General features: G+C 36.4%; 2 protein-coding genes across 3 annotated transcripts in view; one reads left to right on the top strand and one right to left on the bottom strand.

The window, feature by feature from the left end:
- Positions 1-4602: 4602 nt before the first annotated feature.
- On the bottom strand, positions 4603-16017 carry prdx3 (peroxiredoxin 3). 2 transcript variants are annotated; one of them, NM_001013460.3, is given in 7 exon segments: positions 4603-5018; positions 9434-9599; positions 9690-9793; positions 10009-10144; positions 13629-13770; positions 13858-13975; positions 15918-16017. In NM_001013460.3, coding segments are annotated over 7 exon segments (753 nt in total). In that variant the 5' UTR covers positions 15954-16017; the 3' UTR covers positions 4603-4967.
- A 612-nt stretch (positions 16018-16629) lies between these two features.
- The window catches only part of sfxn4 (sideroflexin 4), a 10957-nt gene continuing 9394 nt past the window's right edge, over positions 16630-18192 (top strand). The window contains 4 exon segments of the mRNA NM_001076662.1: positions 16630-16772; positions 16892-16954; positions 17036-17101; positions 17178-17204. Coding sequence (NP_001070130.1) covers positions 16734-16772; positions 16892-16954; positions 17036-17101; positions 17178-17204 — 195 coding nt within the window. The 5' untranslated portion in view covers positions 16630-16733.

The following is an 18192-nucleotide window of genomic DNA, read 5'->3' as shown; positions in this document are numbered from 1 at the left end:
GGACGGTCTCAAAAATAAGTGCTTTGTTGACTTTGTGCTGCTCATAGAGGAGATAGTCATCAGCTTTTTTTATTATGATTTGTTTCAGGTTTTTTTTTTTTTTAAAGAGTTGAAAGGCTATTCGTTGTCTTGGACGGCCGATTCTCTCATGCTTATTTTTGTATCCATGATCTGAACCAAAATTGTGAATGTCAAGACACAATTTAGGCACACATGCTAAATCTCTGCAGACATACTGTACAAAGTGAAGTTCTTGTACACTTTGCTCGATGTTTTTCATGGTTGCTAAGTGCAGACACACTTAGACCAAGCTGTTGTTCTTATTTTTCTTATGTTCCATTGTGTAAATACAGTATGTAACTAAAAAAAAAAAACGTTTGAGAAGTGGCAAAGCCTTTTTCTAAACCTCATTCCTCCCAATTTAAAAAAACAATTGATTTCTGGTTCTTCATGTCATGTTCCATGTGAAGTCTGAAGAGACATTTTAAACACAATATTAACTTGCTGTAAAGGAGAAAAAAGAAATAAACATTGTTTTTGAGGTTATGTAGGCATGGTTTATATATGAAGGAACAGTTGTTGTAATTAAAGATTTCTGCTGGAGGAGAGCAGAGTCGGAGCAGAGTCATTGAATGGGAACGACAAGAATCACACACTCTCAGTATGTAAAACTGATTGCACTTTTCAATAGAATAAACTAATGGTGGGATGGCTGCTTCATATGTCTTCAACATAGTGTGTTTGTCAACATCCATTATAAGATGGCAGAAAAGAGTCGTTAAAGAGTCGGGGATGTACCAGATTTACCACATTCTATGATCAACATTCTTGATTTCTTTCTATAACAAATATTCGACTTGTGCAGATTGTGTTATCATGGATAAATATGATATTTAGGGTGTTTCATGCGTTATATAACTTTGCCATTGCTTGCTTTACTTTTTCCACTTTATTCCAAAATGGATTAAATTTGTTTATTTCCTCAAAATTCTACACACAATACCCCATAACGACAATGTGAAAAAAGATTTTTTTTTTAAATTGTTGCAAATTAAAAAAAAAAAAAAACACCCGTCCGTATTCACAGCCTTTGCCATGAAGCTTCAGATTGAGCTCAGGTACATTCTGTTTCCACTGATCATTCTTGAGATTCTACATTCTTTAGCAGCTTAATTGAAGTTAATCTGTAGTCATTTCAGTTGATCGAGCGGGCGCTGCCATTTGAACCTTTTTGGCACGAGACTTCCGGTCTCATTCACTTCCATTTATTTTTAGACATTAAAAACTGCTCGTTTTGCTGTTTGATGTTGCAAACTGATATTTCCTTGTTATATTATTCTACTTGGTCTGTATAGTCATGCAAACATTTGTTGGTAGAGCAAGTAGTTTGACTGTTTTTTGCCGTTTATTATTCCTTGTCATTTCTCCCATAGGCGACTGAAACGGAAGTTCAAAGACAATCGCGAAAACAGGCGCACTTCTGCATTTTAGAATAAGGTCAATAAGGTCCCAGGTTTGACAGTGCATGTCAAAGCAAAAACCAAGCATGAAGACAAAGGAATTGTCTGTAGACCTCCGTGACAGGATTGTCTCTAGGCACAAGGCTGGGGAAGGTTACAGATAAATCTCTGCTGACGGGAGCCACTTCCCACTTGGAATTTGCCAAAAGGCATCTGAAGGACTCTCAGACCATAAGAAACTAAATTCTCTCGTCTGATGAAACTAAAGTTGTATTCTTTGGAGTGAATGCCATGTGTTATGTTTAAAGAAAACCAGGCACTGCTCTTCACCAGGCTAAAACTATCACTATAGTGAAGCATGGTGGTGGCAGCATCATGCTGTGGGGATGTTTTTCAGAAGCAGGAACTGGAAGACTAGTCAGGATAGAGGGAAAGATGAATGCAGCAATGTACAGAGACATCCTGAATAAAAGCCTGCTTCAGAGTACTCTTGACCCCAGACTGGGGCGACAGATTGTCTTCCTGCAGGACAATAACCCAAAGCACACAACACAACTCTGTGAATGTCCTTGAGTGTCCCAACCAGAGCCCAGACCCTAAATCCTATTGAATACCTCTGGAGAGATCTGAAAATGGCTGTACACAGTCACTTTCCATCCAACCTGATAGAGCTTAAGAGGTACTGCAAAGAGGAATGGGCAAAAATTCCCAAAGACAGGTGTGCCAAGCTTGTGGCATCATATTCAAAAAGACTTGAGGCTGTAATTGCTGCCAAAGGTGCATCAACAAAGTATTAAGCAAATGCTGTGAATACTTAAGTACAGGTGATTTTTAAGGATTTTTGTTGAATAAATTTGCAACAATTTCAAAAAGCTTTTTTCACATTGTCATTATGGGGTATTGTGTGTAGAATTTTAGGGAAATAAATTAATTTTATCCATTTTGAAATCAGGCTGTAACAAAAAGAAATACAGAAAAAGTGAAGCTCTATGAATACTTTCCGGATGCACTGCACATGTAATGGTCAGATGCAGTTTTACAAAAAAAAATTTATAAAACAGAAATGGTAAGAAATATGATTAACAATGCAATTTGGAAATGTTGCTCATGTGTTGTAGCGCTGCTGATGCATAACCCGGGTGCGCACATGCATCTTTCTCTGCTTGTAAACTCGTAAACAAACACTGGCGATTGGTTCATAAGATCGGCCAGATCTACGAGTACCGGTCGAGTTGTGAAATGTGATCATCTACTGATCTCTGGCCAATCGATCTGAGCATCTCTAATGATATTACAACCGATAGCAGGTGGTGGCACAGCCCTGTCTTAATGAGTGATTCATTTGAATCATTCACTCAATGATTCATTCAAAGTGGAGAATTGTTTGAAACAAAGCAAATGCTGAGCTGCAACCCAAATGGCACACTATGCACTCACACTCAACAGCATAGTCTTATGAATTTAGTGTCGTCCCAAACGGAACACTGATGGGATTTTTGGTCTAAGCGGAAATTCAACCTGTTTCCCAGATGACATTTGACGATTGCCAAATTAGTGAAATAAATGACCATACTACCAAATAATACCTGCCATGAGTATAACCACATTCAGCATCAGGAGGCGGTATAATCACTGGAGAATTTTGCTTTCACAAACCAAAATAAAATCAATCAAACATCAGCACCCGAAAGCTCTGTCCCTTCCCCAACTTGAGCAAAGCAACATCCGTTGAGTGCATGATCTTAATCATATGATTGTCTTTTCAGATTAATGCAAATAATTTGATTACAGATGCTCATGTAAATGTAGTCAATGTGAAGTTGGGTTTAGGGTTGGGGTAGGTGTAGACCATAGGTATCAAACTCGGTTCCTGGAGGGCCGCTGCTCTGCAAAGTTTTGCTCCGACACTAATCAAAAACAGCTGATCCATCTAATCAAGGTGTTTGAAACTACTATAGACTATTAAGCAGGTATGAGTTGGAGGTGGTTGGAGCTAAACTATTCAGAGCTGCGGCCCTCCAGGAATTGAGTTTAAGACCAATCGTGTAGACATTCATAAAGCACAATAATGGACTTTGTCATGTTCAAGACATTAAATAGATAAAAACTAGTTTTAAACAGCACACTTGGAGTTCAAGTCCCACCCATTTGGAGCTGGCTCCAACCTCTGTTTATACCCTTCCCAAAAATTAGTTAGTTTTTTTTTGTTTCAGAATGGAAAGTGTAAAATTCGAGAAAGCAAGTCAAGCCATTTCAAAAACAAGAGAAACTTACACAGTTACCCCCGTAACTTTCTGTGACTCTAACCTGTGTTAGGTGTTTTGTTTTGTTTTTTGTTTTTTTCGCTAAATCCAGTTTCTTTTAGTCTCCTCTCCCATTTTAAAGCACAGGTGATGTTTGAATACTTCAGTCATGTGCACTGCAAAAATGCATTTAGTACTAAGTTTATCGCATTCGAAGTACAAATATTAAAATCTTAAATAGAGAATATTTGTTTCTAAAGAAATTTTTAGATATTTAGTTTCATTGGGGCAAAAGAAAAACTATCTGCCAGTTTTGTAATAATATATTAATATATATATATATATATATATATATATATATATATATATATATATATATATTTAATCTCAAATTGAAAGTCAGATGATTCTGTGTCAATTACTATGCAAATTTACAGTAGCATCAACCCAAAATGTCAAACAAGTTTAACTCAACCTGCTCAGAGTTTCACTCTGTTTAGACTCTGTCAAGTTTCCCCATCTTTAAGGCAACTCAAAGCTCAAAAATTGATTAAATCTTCTTTTTGAAATGGGTCCTGGCTTTGTTTGAAATTATTTTCATTAGTAAATCAGAAAAATATAATATTTTGTCAAAAACATAACTCATAAGATGGTATATATGATATAACCAAATTTCAAAACCTTTTTACAGAGATATATTTTGCTTTAATAACAGAAATTTGGATCATTTTATTCTGCTACTGTTTTTGTTCCTTTTCCCCCACCTCATTATTAAAACAGTATTATCATAATAGAATGAATATTGCACATTCTTAGTCTGAAATCTCTCAAGTAAGTTAGTAGTTTGTGCACACATTCAGTCTGAACAGCTATATTCAAAATGCAAATCAGAATTCTTTGCTCTAGTCCTACAGATATTGCTTTATTAAGTTACAAACAGTTCCTCTGTAATTTTGATCCAAATTTGAACACCACAATCTGTCATTAAAATGTCAAATATTCAATAGCTAGTGTCTGAAAGCCAAACGCTGGAATGAAAGCATCTACTCTGGCAAAGTGACAAATTCAACAGTGCATTTCTGACTTTATTTGAACAGCTTAACAAATACATAAATCACAACAGATCCCGTTCCCTATCAACTGCCAACAAACTAATACAGGATGTCCATAAATAATTAGCTTGATTTTGGATGTAGATTATGGACTTGTTTCAGTTACGTGCTAAGATCTGTGTGATCTTTCAGTACTGGTATTTTTTGTGGTTTCAGTTGACCTTTTCGAAGTATTCCTTAGAGCCATCTGGAGTGGGTTTAATCTAAAACAAACACAAAAATACATAAATCCACAATAAAAATAACAACATTATATAGAGCCATGACAACAGAAGGTTTCTAGCTAATAAAACACGACTTATTCTGATCAAGTTTGCATTGTTACAATTGCTGTTTCCATCTACAAAATATTCCATCCTGAGTAGAAATGCCAAATGTGTAAAATCTTATGATTTGCTAAAGTGTGTATGCTCATTTGTGGAGCTTTATTTTTTATAATACATGCAAATAAATTGCAAACAAAAAGAAAAACAAGGAGGAATTCCTAAATCAAAAGTCTTACATTTAAATCTTGTACAATAACTCTGACAAATAATCCACGTTTTCATCAATATTACAAAAAACTCATTTGATTATCAGTAGTCTTAACAGGGTTGCTGCAGGTTTCACCAAGTTAAATTTAAGACTTTAAGACATTTTCAGGACCATTATGAATGAAATTTTAGCCTCATAAGGGGCTAAACGCTAAGGTATTTTTCAAATGGCCCAGATGAAGATTTGCCCTATCAAAAAAATAATCATTTAATACATTTAATAATACAATAAAAAATTAATAATACATTTTATTATATTTTAGATATTTCTTAGCAAAACATTTTAAATATTGTGTAAAAACAAGCAAGCTTTACTTGTATGCACACTTTTTTTCCAACATACTTTCTTTAAAATTAACAAATGTTTTAAAAGTTTGAAAAACGATAACCTAAATCTATGCAAAACAATAGCTGCTTTTCCACTATCGTGCCAAACCGTTCTAAGAACACTTCGGTACGGTTACGGTTGTTTCTCCACTGAGCCTGGAACGGCGCGGCACGATTACAAACCGTTCTCAGCCCGGAATTCTCGGCACGGTTAGACAACCGTGCTGAACTGTGCTGACAGGTTCTGTGTGTTGACGTCGCGACTCGGTTGCTAAGCTACCACAGCTGGCTCAGCAGAAGCGCGCTAGTCATCAGACATCCTCAATAAACTACAGTACATTTAATATAAAATAACGATCCAGGTCTAAACGATACAGTTTGAAAAGGGTGGATGATTTCCTAAATTAATGATGTTAGTGGTTCGTATGGGATCGTATGGGATGAGAGCATAGAGCAGTCTCTGGCAGAGAAGTGAATAACTCATCACATTCTTACGAAGATATTTTATTCATTAACGTTATTATTTTATTGACTTGAATACAGACCTACTTCGCCTGCTGAATGTGAGTTTATTGCACGCAGCGCTGTATTTCACAGCACAAAACTCGCTCTGATCTGGGAGAAACATGCCAGCGACTTGCGCTGCTCACTTTTTTTCCTGCTGCGCATCGAATAAAGCGAATAAAGTCACGCTTAGCATCGTCGATGTCCAAATTCCACAACAACATCACGATATATATATCCATGGAACACGAACTTGCAGACTCTTTTAACAACGAGGAAATAATTGCACTTTTTAATTCAAAGCCAGGACAGCTTGTTAATACCGGCGAGACCACCTGAAGGACGTCGTGTTGTAATGTCGGCCGTCCAAAAGACTTTGCTTGACAGCTTTACGGAGCGGCACTGTAACTGTCCAAGGTACTGTTGTATGATTTATATTATAGCATATGCACTAATAAACAAGTCAAAAGAATGAATGAATTAAATAAATATGGATTCTTAAATGTCAGTATTGCTTTTACTCAAAAAATATCAATACGTTTTGACAAATGTTTTATAAAAAATAAAATGAGCAATTTTCATCATTTCAGCTCTAGATAATTATATGATTCAGTTATACATAAGTTATATGACATTTATGAGGCATGTAACATGTTTCTGTGTTTTAGTTTTTTTGTGGTGATCTTTATATAGCTACGCAAATATTTTCTAAAACGTCTAGCAATAATTCGCCTACAGCTTGTTAGTTAATATGAACACAAAAATAATTATTATAATAAAAATAAAATGATCAAAATAAAAAGATAATAGAGCAGCATTTTGCTAAATATAATAGTGCTTTAAATGCTTTAAATCCTGCAATATATGTGTTGTTTCATATTCGTCTTTTTTCACTTGCTGCATTCGTTATTTAATGTTTGAATACTAAAACAAATAACAGCCATCGCTTAATTGGTTTCATTTTACCATCAAAATGTAGTATATTTTATATCATTATCAACTTTTGATATAAAAACGCAGTGTAATTTAATTAATTGTTAAAAATTAAATAATTTATGTGCTGTGTTTTTATTAGTTAAAGTGCCCGCTCACCTTTGACAAGGCCTGTACAAAATTATATTTCTGCCACTATAATACAAATGCACTATTTTTGTTGTCTTATCATTGTTTATTTTTCTGTTGTGTTCAGAGATTTTAAATATTATTTATTTCCCCTCCAATTATTTTTAATCATCACGTTACATTTTGGTAATTTTCCCTCCAAATAAAATTTAGCCAGAGCTGAGCAACATATAAATAAATAAGGGTGCACATTTAGCACCCCTATTTCATAGAGCGGCATAACAGTGTTTAGTCACATGGTTGCTTTTGCTTTTATGAAAAAAATAAATAAATAGTTTCGGCTCTTATTTAACTTTAGTTGAACAAAGGGAGCCGTTTACATTGCGTTACCAAGGCAACTACTGATGCGTTTTGTGTAATGTTTTAAAGAGCTTTGTCGCAGCACGACAGTGGAAAATGAAACCGTATCCGTGCTGTCTGGCCCGGTTTGGCACGGAATGGAACAGTTCTGTTTGAAGAACGATTCAGCACGATAGTGGAAAAGCGGCTAATATGTCTAGTCGGTGTTCCCAACAGTAAATAAATGGAGCACTTTTAAACAAATGCTATTGTATGGAAAATAATTTAAAAACTATAAACGTAAAAAGGTCATTTTTAATTATTTATCAAAGTTTTTTTGAGATGGATTGCTGGTGATTGTATGGGTTTGGGCTAGATTCAGAAGCAATGCATGAACAAAGGAAAATGAAGACTTGTTTTAAAATGATTTAAGACCCACAGTTGAAGTCAGAATTATTAAAGCCCCTGAATTATTGGCCCCCCTGTCTTACACATTGTTCATTTAAGTCATCCATTAAAACTTTAATAACCACATAAACTTTCATTAAAAGATTTGATGTGTTACACCTGTTTCACACCGCAAGCGTCAGCGGCGCGTGAGCAGAGCGTGCGCAGCGCGTATGTCGAGCAGTAGCAGCACACAGGCGTTTGCCTTTTCAGCTCTTCGGCAGCTGCTGCAGAGATTAACCTATCTCTTTCTATTCTATCTAGTTACCTATGTCTCTCTATATACAAATACACTTTTTCAACTTTTCATCTGCACCAAGGCCCCTCCTATGCTGTTTCTTTAAACTGCAAATGTTTATTTAACAAATTTTATAGATCAAATAGTACTGTATGCTTCTCAAGCTAACTTATATGAGAAGTGTCTACAGTCAGAAGACAATCGCCTGTGATATCATGTCATTTGTTTTTTGATAGTCAGGTTGCTGTAGACCTAGTTATAATAATATTTATACAATATAGTTATAATGATATTTATACATGATCAAACTAGTGTTACTTTCTCCGCTTCAGTGATGTCCAGTGGCAGAATTACAGCTCGTTAATTCATGCTCGTGCAGAGGATGAGACGGACAAAAGCAATTAATGCATGCCATTCTTTTACTTATTTTCGTGTTGTCAGATTCACAGTGCAAACAGCTCCCGGTAGGAATAACTCGAGTGAACATAAAACAAAGCCGAGTAAAACTTTCTTCCTCTGCTCAGCTGCACAGAACACAGCGAGCTCACATCATCCAGCATGCGTGTCGAACTACACTACCCACAATACACTTCGCTATGGACTACAAATCCCGTAAATATTCTATTTCCCCTCTCCTACAACACTAGTGTGCAACTTAAGCAAAACTGATACTAAAATTGTTACATACATGAGTATGTAAATACATTTGGTTTAGTAGTTCAGCCCTAAATAAATGTTTGTTGCCATTTTTAATCATTTTAAGTTAATTTGAATGACTATATATAAACCATTTGACATTATTAACGCATTTATTGGGTAAAATTGCTACTTTTTACTGTCATTCAATGTGTTTTGGTCATTATCAATGCACTGTCACTTTAATTGAGCGTGAGCAGCGCGTCAAAATCAGACCCAGTGCCGAAACTATCGCTGCACTGCTGCTTCGGCGACGCTCACGCCTCGCTCTGACGCGCTGCTACTGCGTGCGGTATGAAAGCTCTAATCTGTTAACATGGACGCCGAAAACACACGCTCCACTCACACGCCGCTGACGCTTGCGGTGTGAAACAGGCGTTAGCAGTCTAGCTGGTTTAAGAAGCTGAGGTATCTCAACTTTTGGAAGTCTTTCATGCACTAATCAAACAATGCTGAATCAGTAAAACTGTACCGTGGGTGACTTTGGGGTCCAGCTGGCAGGACAGACTTCACCGTGGGTTTCCACAAACTGGAAGGCCTTGACCAGACGGAGAGTTTCCTCAACAGAGCGACCGACCGGCAGGTCGTTTACACTCATATGGCGAACTATTCCGTTCGGATCAATAATAAAAAGACCCCTACAATGTGAAGCATCGTTTAGTGAAGGATGAACTGAAGAGCAAACCACTCGCTGTAAAACAAGTAGGCTAAATCAAATACTTATTTACCTTAAAGCAATTCCAGGACCCTCCAACAGGACTCCATAATCTCTGGACACTTGTTTGGTGAGATCAGCCAACAGGGGAATGTGGATTTTCCCCAATCCTCCACTCTACAGGAAAAGCAGAGTTTAGTTTATAAGCTTAACGGTTGGCAGGAATTGGGCAATTCTGTTGCTAGTTTCCTCAATCCGTTGATCCTACTTAAGAGAATCCAGAATGTTTCCAATGTGTAAACCAAAATGTGTGCAACTTCAGTCATGTGCACTGTTTGGACTGCTTTTATGGCAGTGTGTGGATAGTATTTGCAAAAGTGAAGAAGTAAAACCTTTCTCGGGGTGTTGGTCCAGGCCAGGTGGGTGAAGTGAGAGTCCACAGACACACCAACTACTGCACAGTTTACATCGTGAAACTCGTTGGCTTTGTCACTGAAGGCGACAATCTCTGTGGGGCATACAAATGTGCTGCCAGGTGGGCAGATAAGAAGAAATTTAAACAATAAGTAACTTTAAAGAATAGTTGACCCAAAAAATGAAAATGCTGTAATCATTTATTCTCCCTTCACTTTTCTTCTGTTGAACAAAAAGATATTTTGAAGACAGCTGAAAACTGGTAACCATTGACTTCTATAGTGTTTGTTTTTCCTACTATGGATGTCAATGGTTCATTCATTCATTCTTTTTCTTTTCAGCTTAGTCCCTTTATTAATCTGGGGTCGCCACAGCGGAATGAACCGCCAACTTATCCAGCACATGTTTCACGCAGCGGATGCCCGTCCAGCTGCAAGATGTCAGATGACAGATTTTCTTTTTTTTTTTATATATATATATATAAATTTTTTTTCAACAAACATTTAGAACCACACAAGGGTGAGTTTAAATGATGGTAAAATAGCAAAATAGTTGTATAATAACAACAATATAATGCATAATTTTTTTTGTTTTGCTTTATGTGGCTTTACACAGTCAGCTGCCTTTTGGAATTATATCCTAAAATTATCAGATGATATGGCATGCTGTGTGCACTTCATTGTGCTCACAAACCATTCAAGTGGCCTTAATTCGCAGGTGAGAGAAATTATATACTTATATACCATCTCTATAAATGTATTTGTTTTATTTAAGATCATTTATAATGTTCTTTAGACTTGTAATGCACTCCAGAATCTGACAGATTGATTAGCTGTAGGCTCTAGAACAGTCATCTGAAACGTTGTCATACAGTGTTATGCCTGGATGTCCTAAATAGCCTTGCATTTACTAACGCAGACTATATTTGAAGTATTGGAGAGTAATTTGCGCTTTCCTCCTGTTAAAAAAATGTCATGAGAACAATGCTCAGTGGCTCAATGCATTACAACAGTGTTTTTAAAAGTCTAAACACTTTGATATAGTAGACAGTTGATATGAGCTAATATAGCACCAGTATAATCGTCTTCTTGCAGACATGGCTATAAGCCTCGCAGCTGTTGGCAACTACAGGCATAGGCAAGTCTTTAAATCTTGCATCTTCCAGCCTGAGGTCCGAAAACTTGCAGTTATTTATTCTCCCTTCACTTTTCTTCGGTTGAACAAAAAGATATTTTGAAGAAAGCTGAAAACTGGTAACCATTGACTTCTATAGTGTTTGATTTTCCTACTATGGATGTCAATGGTTACAGATTTGTTTTTTCTTTAAATATATTTATTTTTTTAACAAACGTTTAGAACCACACATGGGTGAGTTTAAATGATGGTAAAATAGCAAAATAGTTGTATAATAACAATATAATGCATTTTTTTTTGTTTGTTTTATGTGGCTTTACACAGTCAACTGCCTTTTTGATATGGCATGCTGTGTGCACTTCATTGTGCTCACAAACCATTCAAGTGGCCTTAATTCCCAGGTGAGAGAAATTAAATACTTATATACAATCTCTATAAATGTATTTGTTTTATTTAAGATAATTTATAATGTTCTTTAGACTTGTAAAGCACTCCAGAATCTGACAGACTGATTAGCTGTAGGCTCTAGAACAGTCATCTGAAACGTTGTCATACAGTGTTATGCCTGGATTTCATAAAGAGCCTTGCATTTACTAACGCAGACTATATTTGAAGTATTTGAGAGTAATTTGCGCTTTCCTCCTGTTTAAAACGTCATAAGAACAATGCTCAGTGGCTCAATGTATTACAACAGTGTTTTTAAAAGTCTAAACAGCTTGATATAGTAGACGACCAAGCACATGTGTTCAGAACACAAACGAGTCGCAGGTAATGAAGTGGTAATAGTTTCTCCCAAAGAAACGTCCAAACGCAAGCTGCGTCCCAAATCACATACTTATGCACTATTCTACGCCATTTTGTAGTATAAAAAGTGTAAGTAGTGTGTTCACACTGAAAACCCTAAAAAAAATAAGTGCACTTTAATTACCCGGATGATGCACTCATTCAGCCGCTAAAATGAAGTGTGGTATGATGGACACTTCACGCACTCAACGGCCGCAGGTTTGCTTGCGTAGCGGAAGGGGTGAAGCTATCGGACGCACATGTTGGATTACTTTATTTATTTTGGATGGTGGAAGCAAAATTCTCCTACGAGAGGGATTATAGCGCCTCCTGATGGTGAATGCGGCAATACTCACGGCAGGTATTATTTAATAATTCGGTCATTTATTTCACTTATTTGGCAAACGTCATTAGAGAAACGGTTTGAATTTGTGCCTAGTAAAAAAACCATTAGTGTGCCATTTGGGACGACACTACATACATGTACTATCCTGTAGAGTGTGAAAGTGCATAAGTACATAGTGCATGAGTGCATAGTGTGCCATTTGGGACGCAGCTTCTGTCTTGGAGGGCCGGTGTCCCGCATATTTTAGTTCCAGCCCCAATTAAACACACCTGAACCAGCTAATCAAGCTCTATCTAGGTATACTAGAAACTTCCAGGCAGGTGTGTTAAAGGAAGGGATATTTTGCTGCTATTATCATAAGGAATTGTGTAATTGGTTTTAGTTTTTTTTTCTTAATTAAGAGAATTTGCTGTAAAATGTCTAACAGCTGTTGTGAAAGAAACATCTCTTCGCAATAAAAACTCTGCGGACACCCTGCTATACACACTAGCCCCTTTCACACATACAGACCAAAGGTTGTATGTGTGAACAGGTCCTTTTTGAAAATACCGGTAAATTCGTTCTGGCTATTTTCCGGAAAGAGAAGTTGTAACATTACAGGCAATTTGCCGGAATGCTGCGCTGTGTGAATGCAGATGGAAGATTGCCGTAATAAGCGCGTGCACGTCTAGAACGTGCTGACATGAAACGTCTGCTTAAGCCAATCACAACAGTCAGACGCATTTACGTCCGCGCGGTTTGTGAGAATTAAAGCCTTTGAATATTTTTCCAGACACATTTAGCTGCTAGAAGATAGTCAGGTCACGTTTATATGTTCTTCTTAATGCCAACTGTGTAAATAATCATTGATGAGATCCTTATGATAAGCCGTTGTTTGTTTACGTTCGTGTGCCTGTGAAACAGCCTGTGAGCGCCTGCACACGCACATATTATGAACATCTCGACATGCGAAAGTGATCCTGAGAAAGTTGTTCACAATATTGATCATCCACAGAGTTTGTAATTTAGTCAAATGTTTACAAATACAAGCGCAGCCGTTTAAAGCTCATTTGTGGTGATTGATGTCAGAATTTACCGGTATTTTGGAATGGATGTGTGAATGCTTTTTTCCAGAAAATTTCCGTAACGTCCTCGCCTGTTTTTTGAATATACCGGTAAAGTCGTTCCGGAAATTTTCCGGATATTTACCGGTATCACTGTGTGAAAGGGGCTACTGTAACAACCAACAAATACAGTTCTACATAAAGGTACATATAAAAACTAAATACATACAAAATACAAACAATAATATAAAAAACTAAAGCAAATACTAAAGCAGACTTTATTTGAACTTACAAATCGAGTGGATAGAAGAAAAGGACCAGGTATTTGCCCTTGAAATCTCCAAGGCTGATCTCCTTGAACTCTCCATTGATAACAGCAGTGCCCTTGAAGTGAGGAGCCGCTTGAGTGACCGCTGGAGCACATCTGGCAGCGCCTGGTAGTTACAAACACCCATGATAGATTAGTGATGATACTGTGTTTAATAAAAGACTAAAAAAAACTCACCAAATTCAAGACTTACTGATCGAGAAGCAAGCTTTTTGTGTAGCAATGCAAGCCAGGGGTTGTGGAGCCCTGATCACAGACGCTCCATTACGAGGGACCAAAGTCTTCAATCCACAAACTGCAGCTCCTCTGGCCTGTTGTGAAAAGGAGGGACATGAATGAAAGAGCCGTTATTTGGGCTGGTTATCACGTTTCAACAGATAGCAGCATGCCCTTACCCTCTCAAACTAAACAGGCCCACTAAATAAGTAAAACACACAGTGCTGTTAAGTGTTTTTTCCTCATGAAAATTAACTGATTTTACTACTACAAAATGTTAACTACATGGTTTTAGTTAAGAAAAGACATTGTTGTTTTTTTAATCATGTACATGTCAATTTTATGCTTTTGGGACTTTTGTGGTGTTTTTTTCTCACAGTTTTTTTATTCTATTTTTATTTATTTTTTATTTTGTCCTGCACATAATAATCCTGGCCATAAATTTCTACATTAGCAACTCTAAATACACCAAGCTTTACGGTTAAGTTCATTAAAATAAAATCTAATTTAAAAGATTTAACTACAACTTTAATTCAAATTTAAAGGCTTATTTGTACTCTCTAGTCTTTGAGTGATTCATGCTTGCTATTTTATACCTGTATTTTAGTTTATACATTCTTTCCTTTTCCTTCAGCTTAGTCTCTATTTCAGAGGTTGCCACAGCAGAATGAACCATGAACTATTCCAGCATATGATTATGCAGCAGATGCCTTTCCAGCCGCAACCCAGTACTGGCAAACACCCATACACTCTAGCATTCACACACTCATAGACTACAGCCAATTTAGTTTGTCCAATTCACCTATAGTTAATGTTTTTGGACTGCGGGGGAAACTGGAGCAACCGGAGGAAACCTGTGCCACTCTATATATATATTATGTTTCTCTTATATTTGTAATACAAATTTATACTTTATTTTACTTTTATTACTGTAAAGCGCTTTGGATCAACTGTTGTTGTGTAAAATTGTACTCTATAAATAAAGTTTGCCTTGCCATATGTATAGTCTAAAGTTTTTCCAGAGCAATGCGTTCATAAATAATGTGCATGATTATACACAATATGTGATTGAATATGTGAAAATAGTTTTTATCCCTTGCTGTATCCCTATGTATTTTCATCATTTTAGAATGGTAAAAAGCGATTTAAAAAAATAATACATTGAGAATAAATACAAGATCTTTGAACAGACTTCACCTTCACTCAGATTTTGTGCTAGATTGTGAAATGTTAGCAACTTCTAAATATAATCAATTTACATAATTGTGATACCTGTAAGCATTTGTTTCACCCATTCACCTGCTGTGTCATGATAACTACAAAATCACCATGGTTTAGCTTAGGCATGGGACAATAACCGCTTTCAAGGTGTACCATAGTTTGGCAAAGTCAAGGTTTTAAAACCGCTAAAAATTCTGTAATAACGTTCCTAAGGGATGTGTAATCTTTTTTTATTTACTTTTTATTTAACAGTATCTTCAGCAGATATGTCGTTTTAAATTGTAATGATATCTGTGTTTCTGAAACTAATAAAGACAGCAGAAGTCAATGATTCATTAAGCCTGACTACTACAAAATATTTTAAATGTTTCTTAAAATAAAAGATATTGTGTTCAAAGGGCCGTGCCTAGTTTAGCTACCCTAACTGTGATAATACAAATGCTCATCAATGCACCAAAACATGGTTACTATTTTTACTTAAATTAAACCATGTTTGTGCCTAGTACAGGTGTCACACATTTATAATTAACTACCTAAGTTACATTTCAAGTTGGGTTAAAAAGATACCCATTTTAATAACTTAGTTATAACACAAAAATTGGAAAAAATCAATAGCGTTTCTTATTTCTTGCAACTACTTATCGCTTAGTGCATGTTGTATAAAGGTTAAACACGGTGAAACGCGTCTGCAAGTAATCGACAACCTCTGAGCCTAACACAATCATATTTACCAAGAAAGCCACATCAACAGTTAGTCAACATTAAAACTGTTGCCAGAAAACACTTTATTTATCGTCATTACAAAATGAAACTTACAGAAGCCCCGAGAAGTCTCCCGATGGTGGCTGCCATCTTGCCAATGTGTAGTGCAATGCGTGAAAGCACTTTGAGCGTCAAAGCTGCGCTCTGCTTTTGCATAAAGGTGCTGCTGACGTACAACCTCATTTACAAGCTGTTTCTGAAAAATAGCCTAATAATACAAATAAATAATATTAAAAGAGCTCTGAAAACTATATCTGTACATTTGCAAAGCCTGACATATTTTTAAATGACCAGTTTGCTTGAAGATTTACACAGTATCATTTTAAATACACTTTTTTCTTTCTTTTTTAAAAAATTGAGGTTCAGTATTTTAACAGTTTGTTGTTGTTGTTGTTTTTAATTTAAAATAAAATAATGATTTCACAACAAAAATACACGTGTGCCACAGCAGACTATTTGAAAGTAAACAAAACTTTGTTAATAAAGGGAACAAATAAACTGTGAGGCGTCAAAACGTAATGCCCTGAAAATCATATGGGATGATCATAATACAGGATGATAACCAAATAAATATTTATGAAATCATTCAAACTTTAACAAAACACAGCTTTATGTTCGATCCTTTAAATTCATAAATACGGAAATTTATAGAATAATAATTTTGTTCTGGGAACCACCAGCTTTAAGTATTGTCAGTATTTATTTATTCGCCTTGATCATGCTGGAATGTAATTGGATGATGTGTGAGCACGTGACATACGGAAGCATCTCAGGCTCAAGCATGTCTCTCCTGCATGACCTACACAAGCAAGCTTAAATAACCAGAATATGACTAATTAATTTGTATAGAGCTCTTATTAAATAACTAAAATGGACCCCAACTTACAGTACTGGCAAAACAATGGACAGGTACTTCCTTGACTCTGTGTGTTGTTGTAAACTCGCGTAGTGATTTATATTAGTCTTCTTTATGAAACGACGAGAGGAGTGCAGTGCAGAACTAAAATAATACTTGCTTCATTTCGCAGTCTTTTCTGAGCAGACTGGGTCTCTGGTCAAAAATCCTCGACCCCACTTTACTGTTATCACAGGTGTGTGGCTGCTCCATCACAACAACACAGCTCTATATTGTTTGCATGTGACTGAATAATACCCAATATGCTTGTGTACAGGCTGAAATAGAGGAGGCCCGGACGCTTATTCAAAATGAGGAAAATACACCGGGGAAAAATGATAAAGTAAGCCACTCTGTCTGTTTGTTTCAATTATTTAACCAGTTTAATAAGCTGAAAGTATGTCTTTATCTCTTTTTAGGTCTCTAACGCCTGGTTACTGTCTCTTGTAAGTTATTTTAAATAAGCTTTATAATGTTTCTTTAGTAATTTCTATTTTTCAAGTGAGAATAACATATACACAGATAATAAATTCTGCATGGGTGCTACAGTAGAGGCTGAGGCATTCACTCGAGTGACAAAAATAAAGATAAAACAAAGAGTGTTTTAAAAAGGATAAACAAAAGTTCTGAATACATTTGTTTATTTAAAATACTAGCTAAACATTAAGTAGATGAAATAGATAATTCTTATGAAGTTAAAGACGTTTAGTAATATCAGGTAAAATTCTGTGTTACTTTACTGGTGAAAATGGTAGACTGAGGTAAAGTTGGTTTTATATTCACACATTCTGACATTTTCCTTAATGATAATAATGAATGGTGGGTGCTCCTAAATATTTAAAGTTGGGAGCACCGGTGCTGGGCGAAGCAGTGGCGCAGTAGGAAGTGCTGTCGCCTCACAGCAAGAAGCTCGCTGGTTCGAGCCTCGGTTAACGAGGTTTGAACGAGCCTCGCTCAGTAGTGTTTCTGTGTGGAGTTTGCATGTTCTCCCTGCGTTCCATGGGTTTCCTCCGGGTGCTCCGGTTTCCCCCACAGTCCTAAGGCATGTGGTACAGGTGAATTGGGTAGGCTAAATTGTCTGTAGTGTATGAGTGTGTGTGTGAATGTGTGTGTGGATGTTTCCCAGCGATGGGTTGCGGCTGGGAGGGCATCCGCTAAAACTAAAAAAAAAAACTTGAAAAGAAACTTGCTGGATAAGTTGGCGGTTCATTCCGCTGTGGTGACCCTGGATAAATAAAGGGACTAAGCCAACAAGAAAATGAATGAATGAGCACCGGTGCTACCAAGTAAAAAAGTTAATTTCGAACCCTGGAATATTGAAATTAGTGTGGTGAACAATATAGGGTCCAGTAAAATGAACGAATATGCATATATAAAACCAACTTTACATCAATGAATAGAATTCTAAATGTAGTTTAAGACTGTTTGTTTTGC

This window comes from Danio rerio, chromosome 13, assembly GCF_052040795.2.
Source record: "Danio rerio strain M-AB ecotype USA chromosome 13, GRCz13ab, whole genome shotgun sequence".
Classification (NCBI taxonomy): Eukaryota; Metazoa; Chordata; class Actinopteri; order Cypriniformes; family Danionidae; genus Danio; species Danio rerio.
Note: the sequence above shows the minus strand (reverse complement) of the source record. Positions and strands in the feature narration are given on the sequence as shown.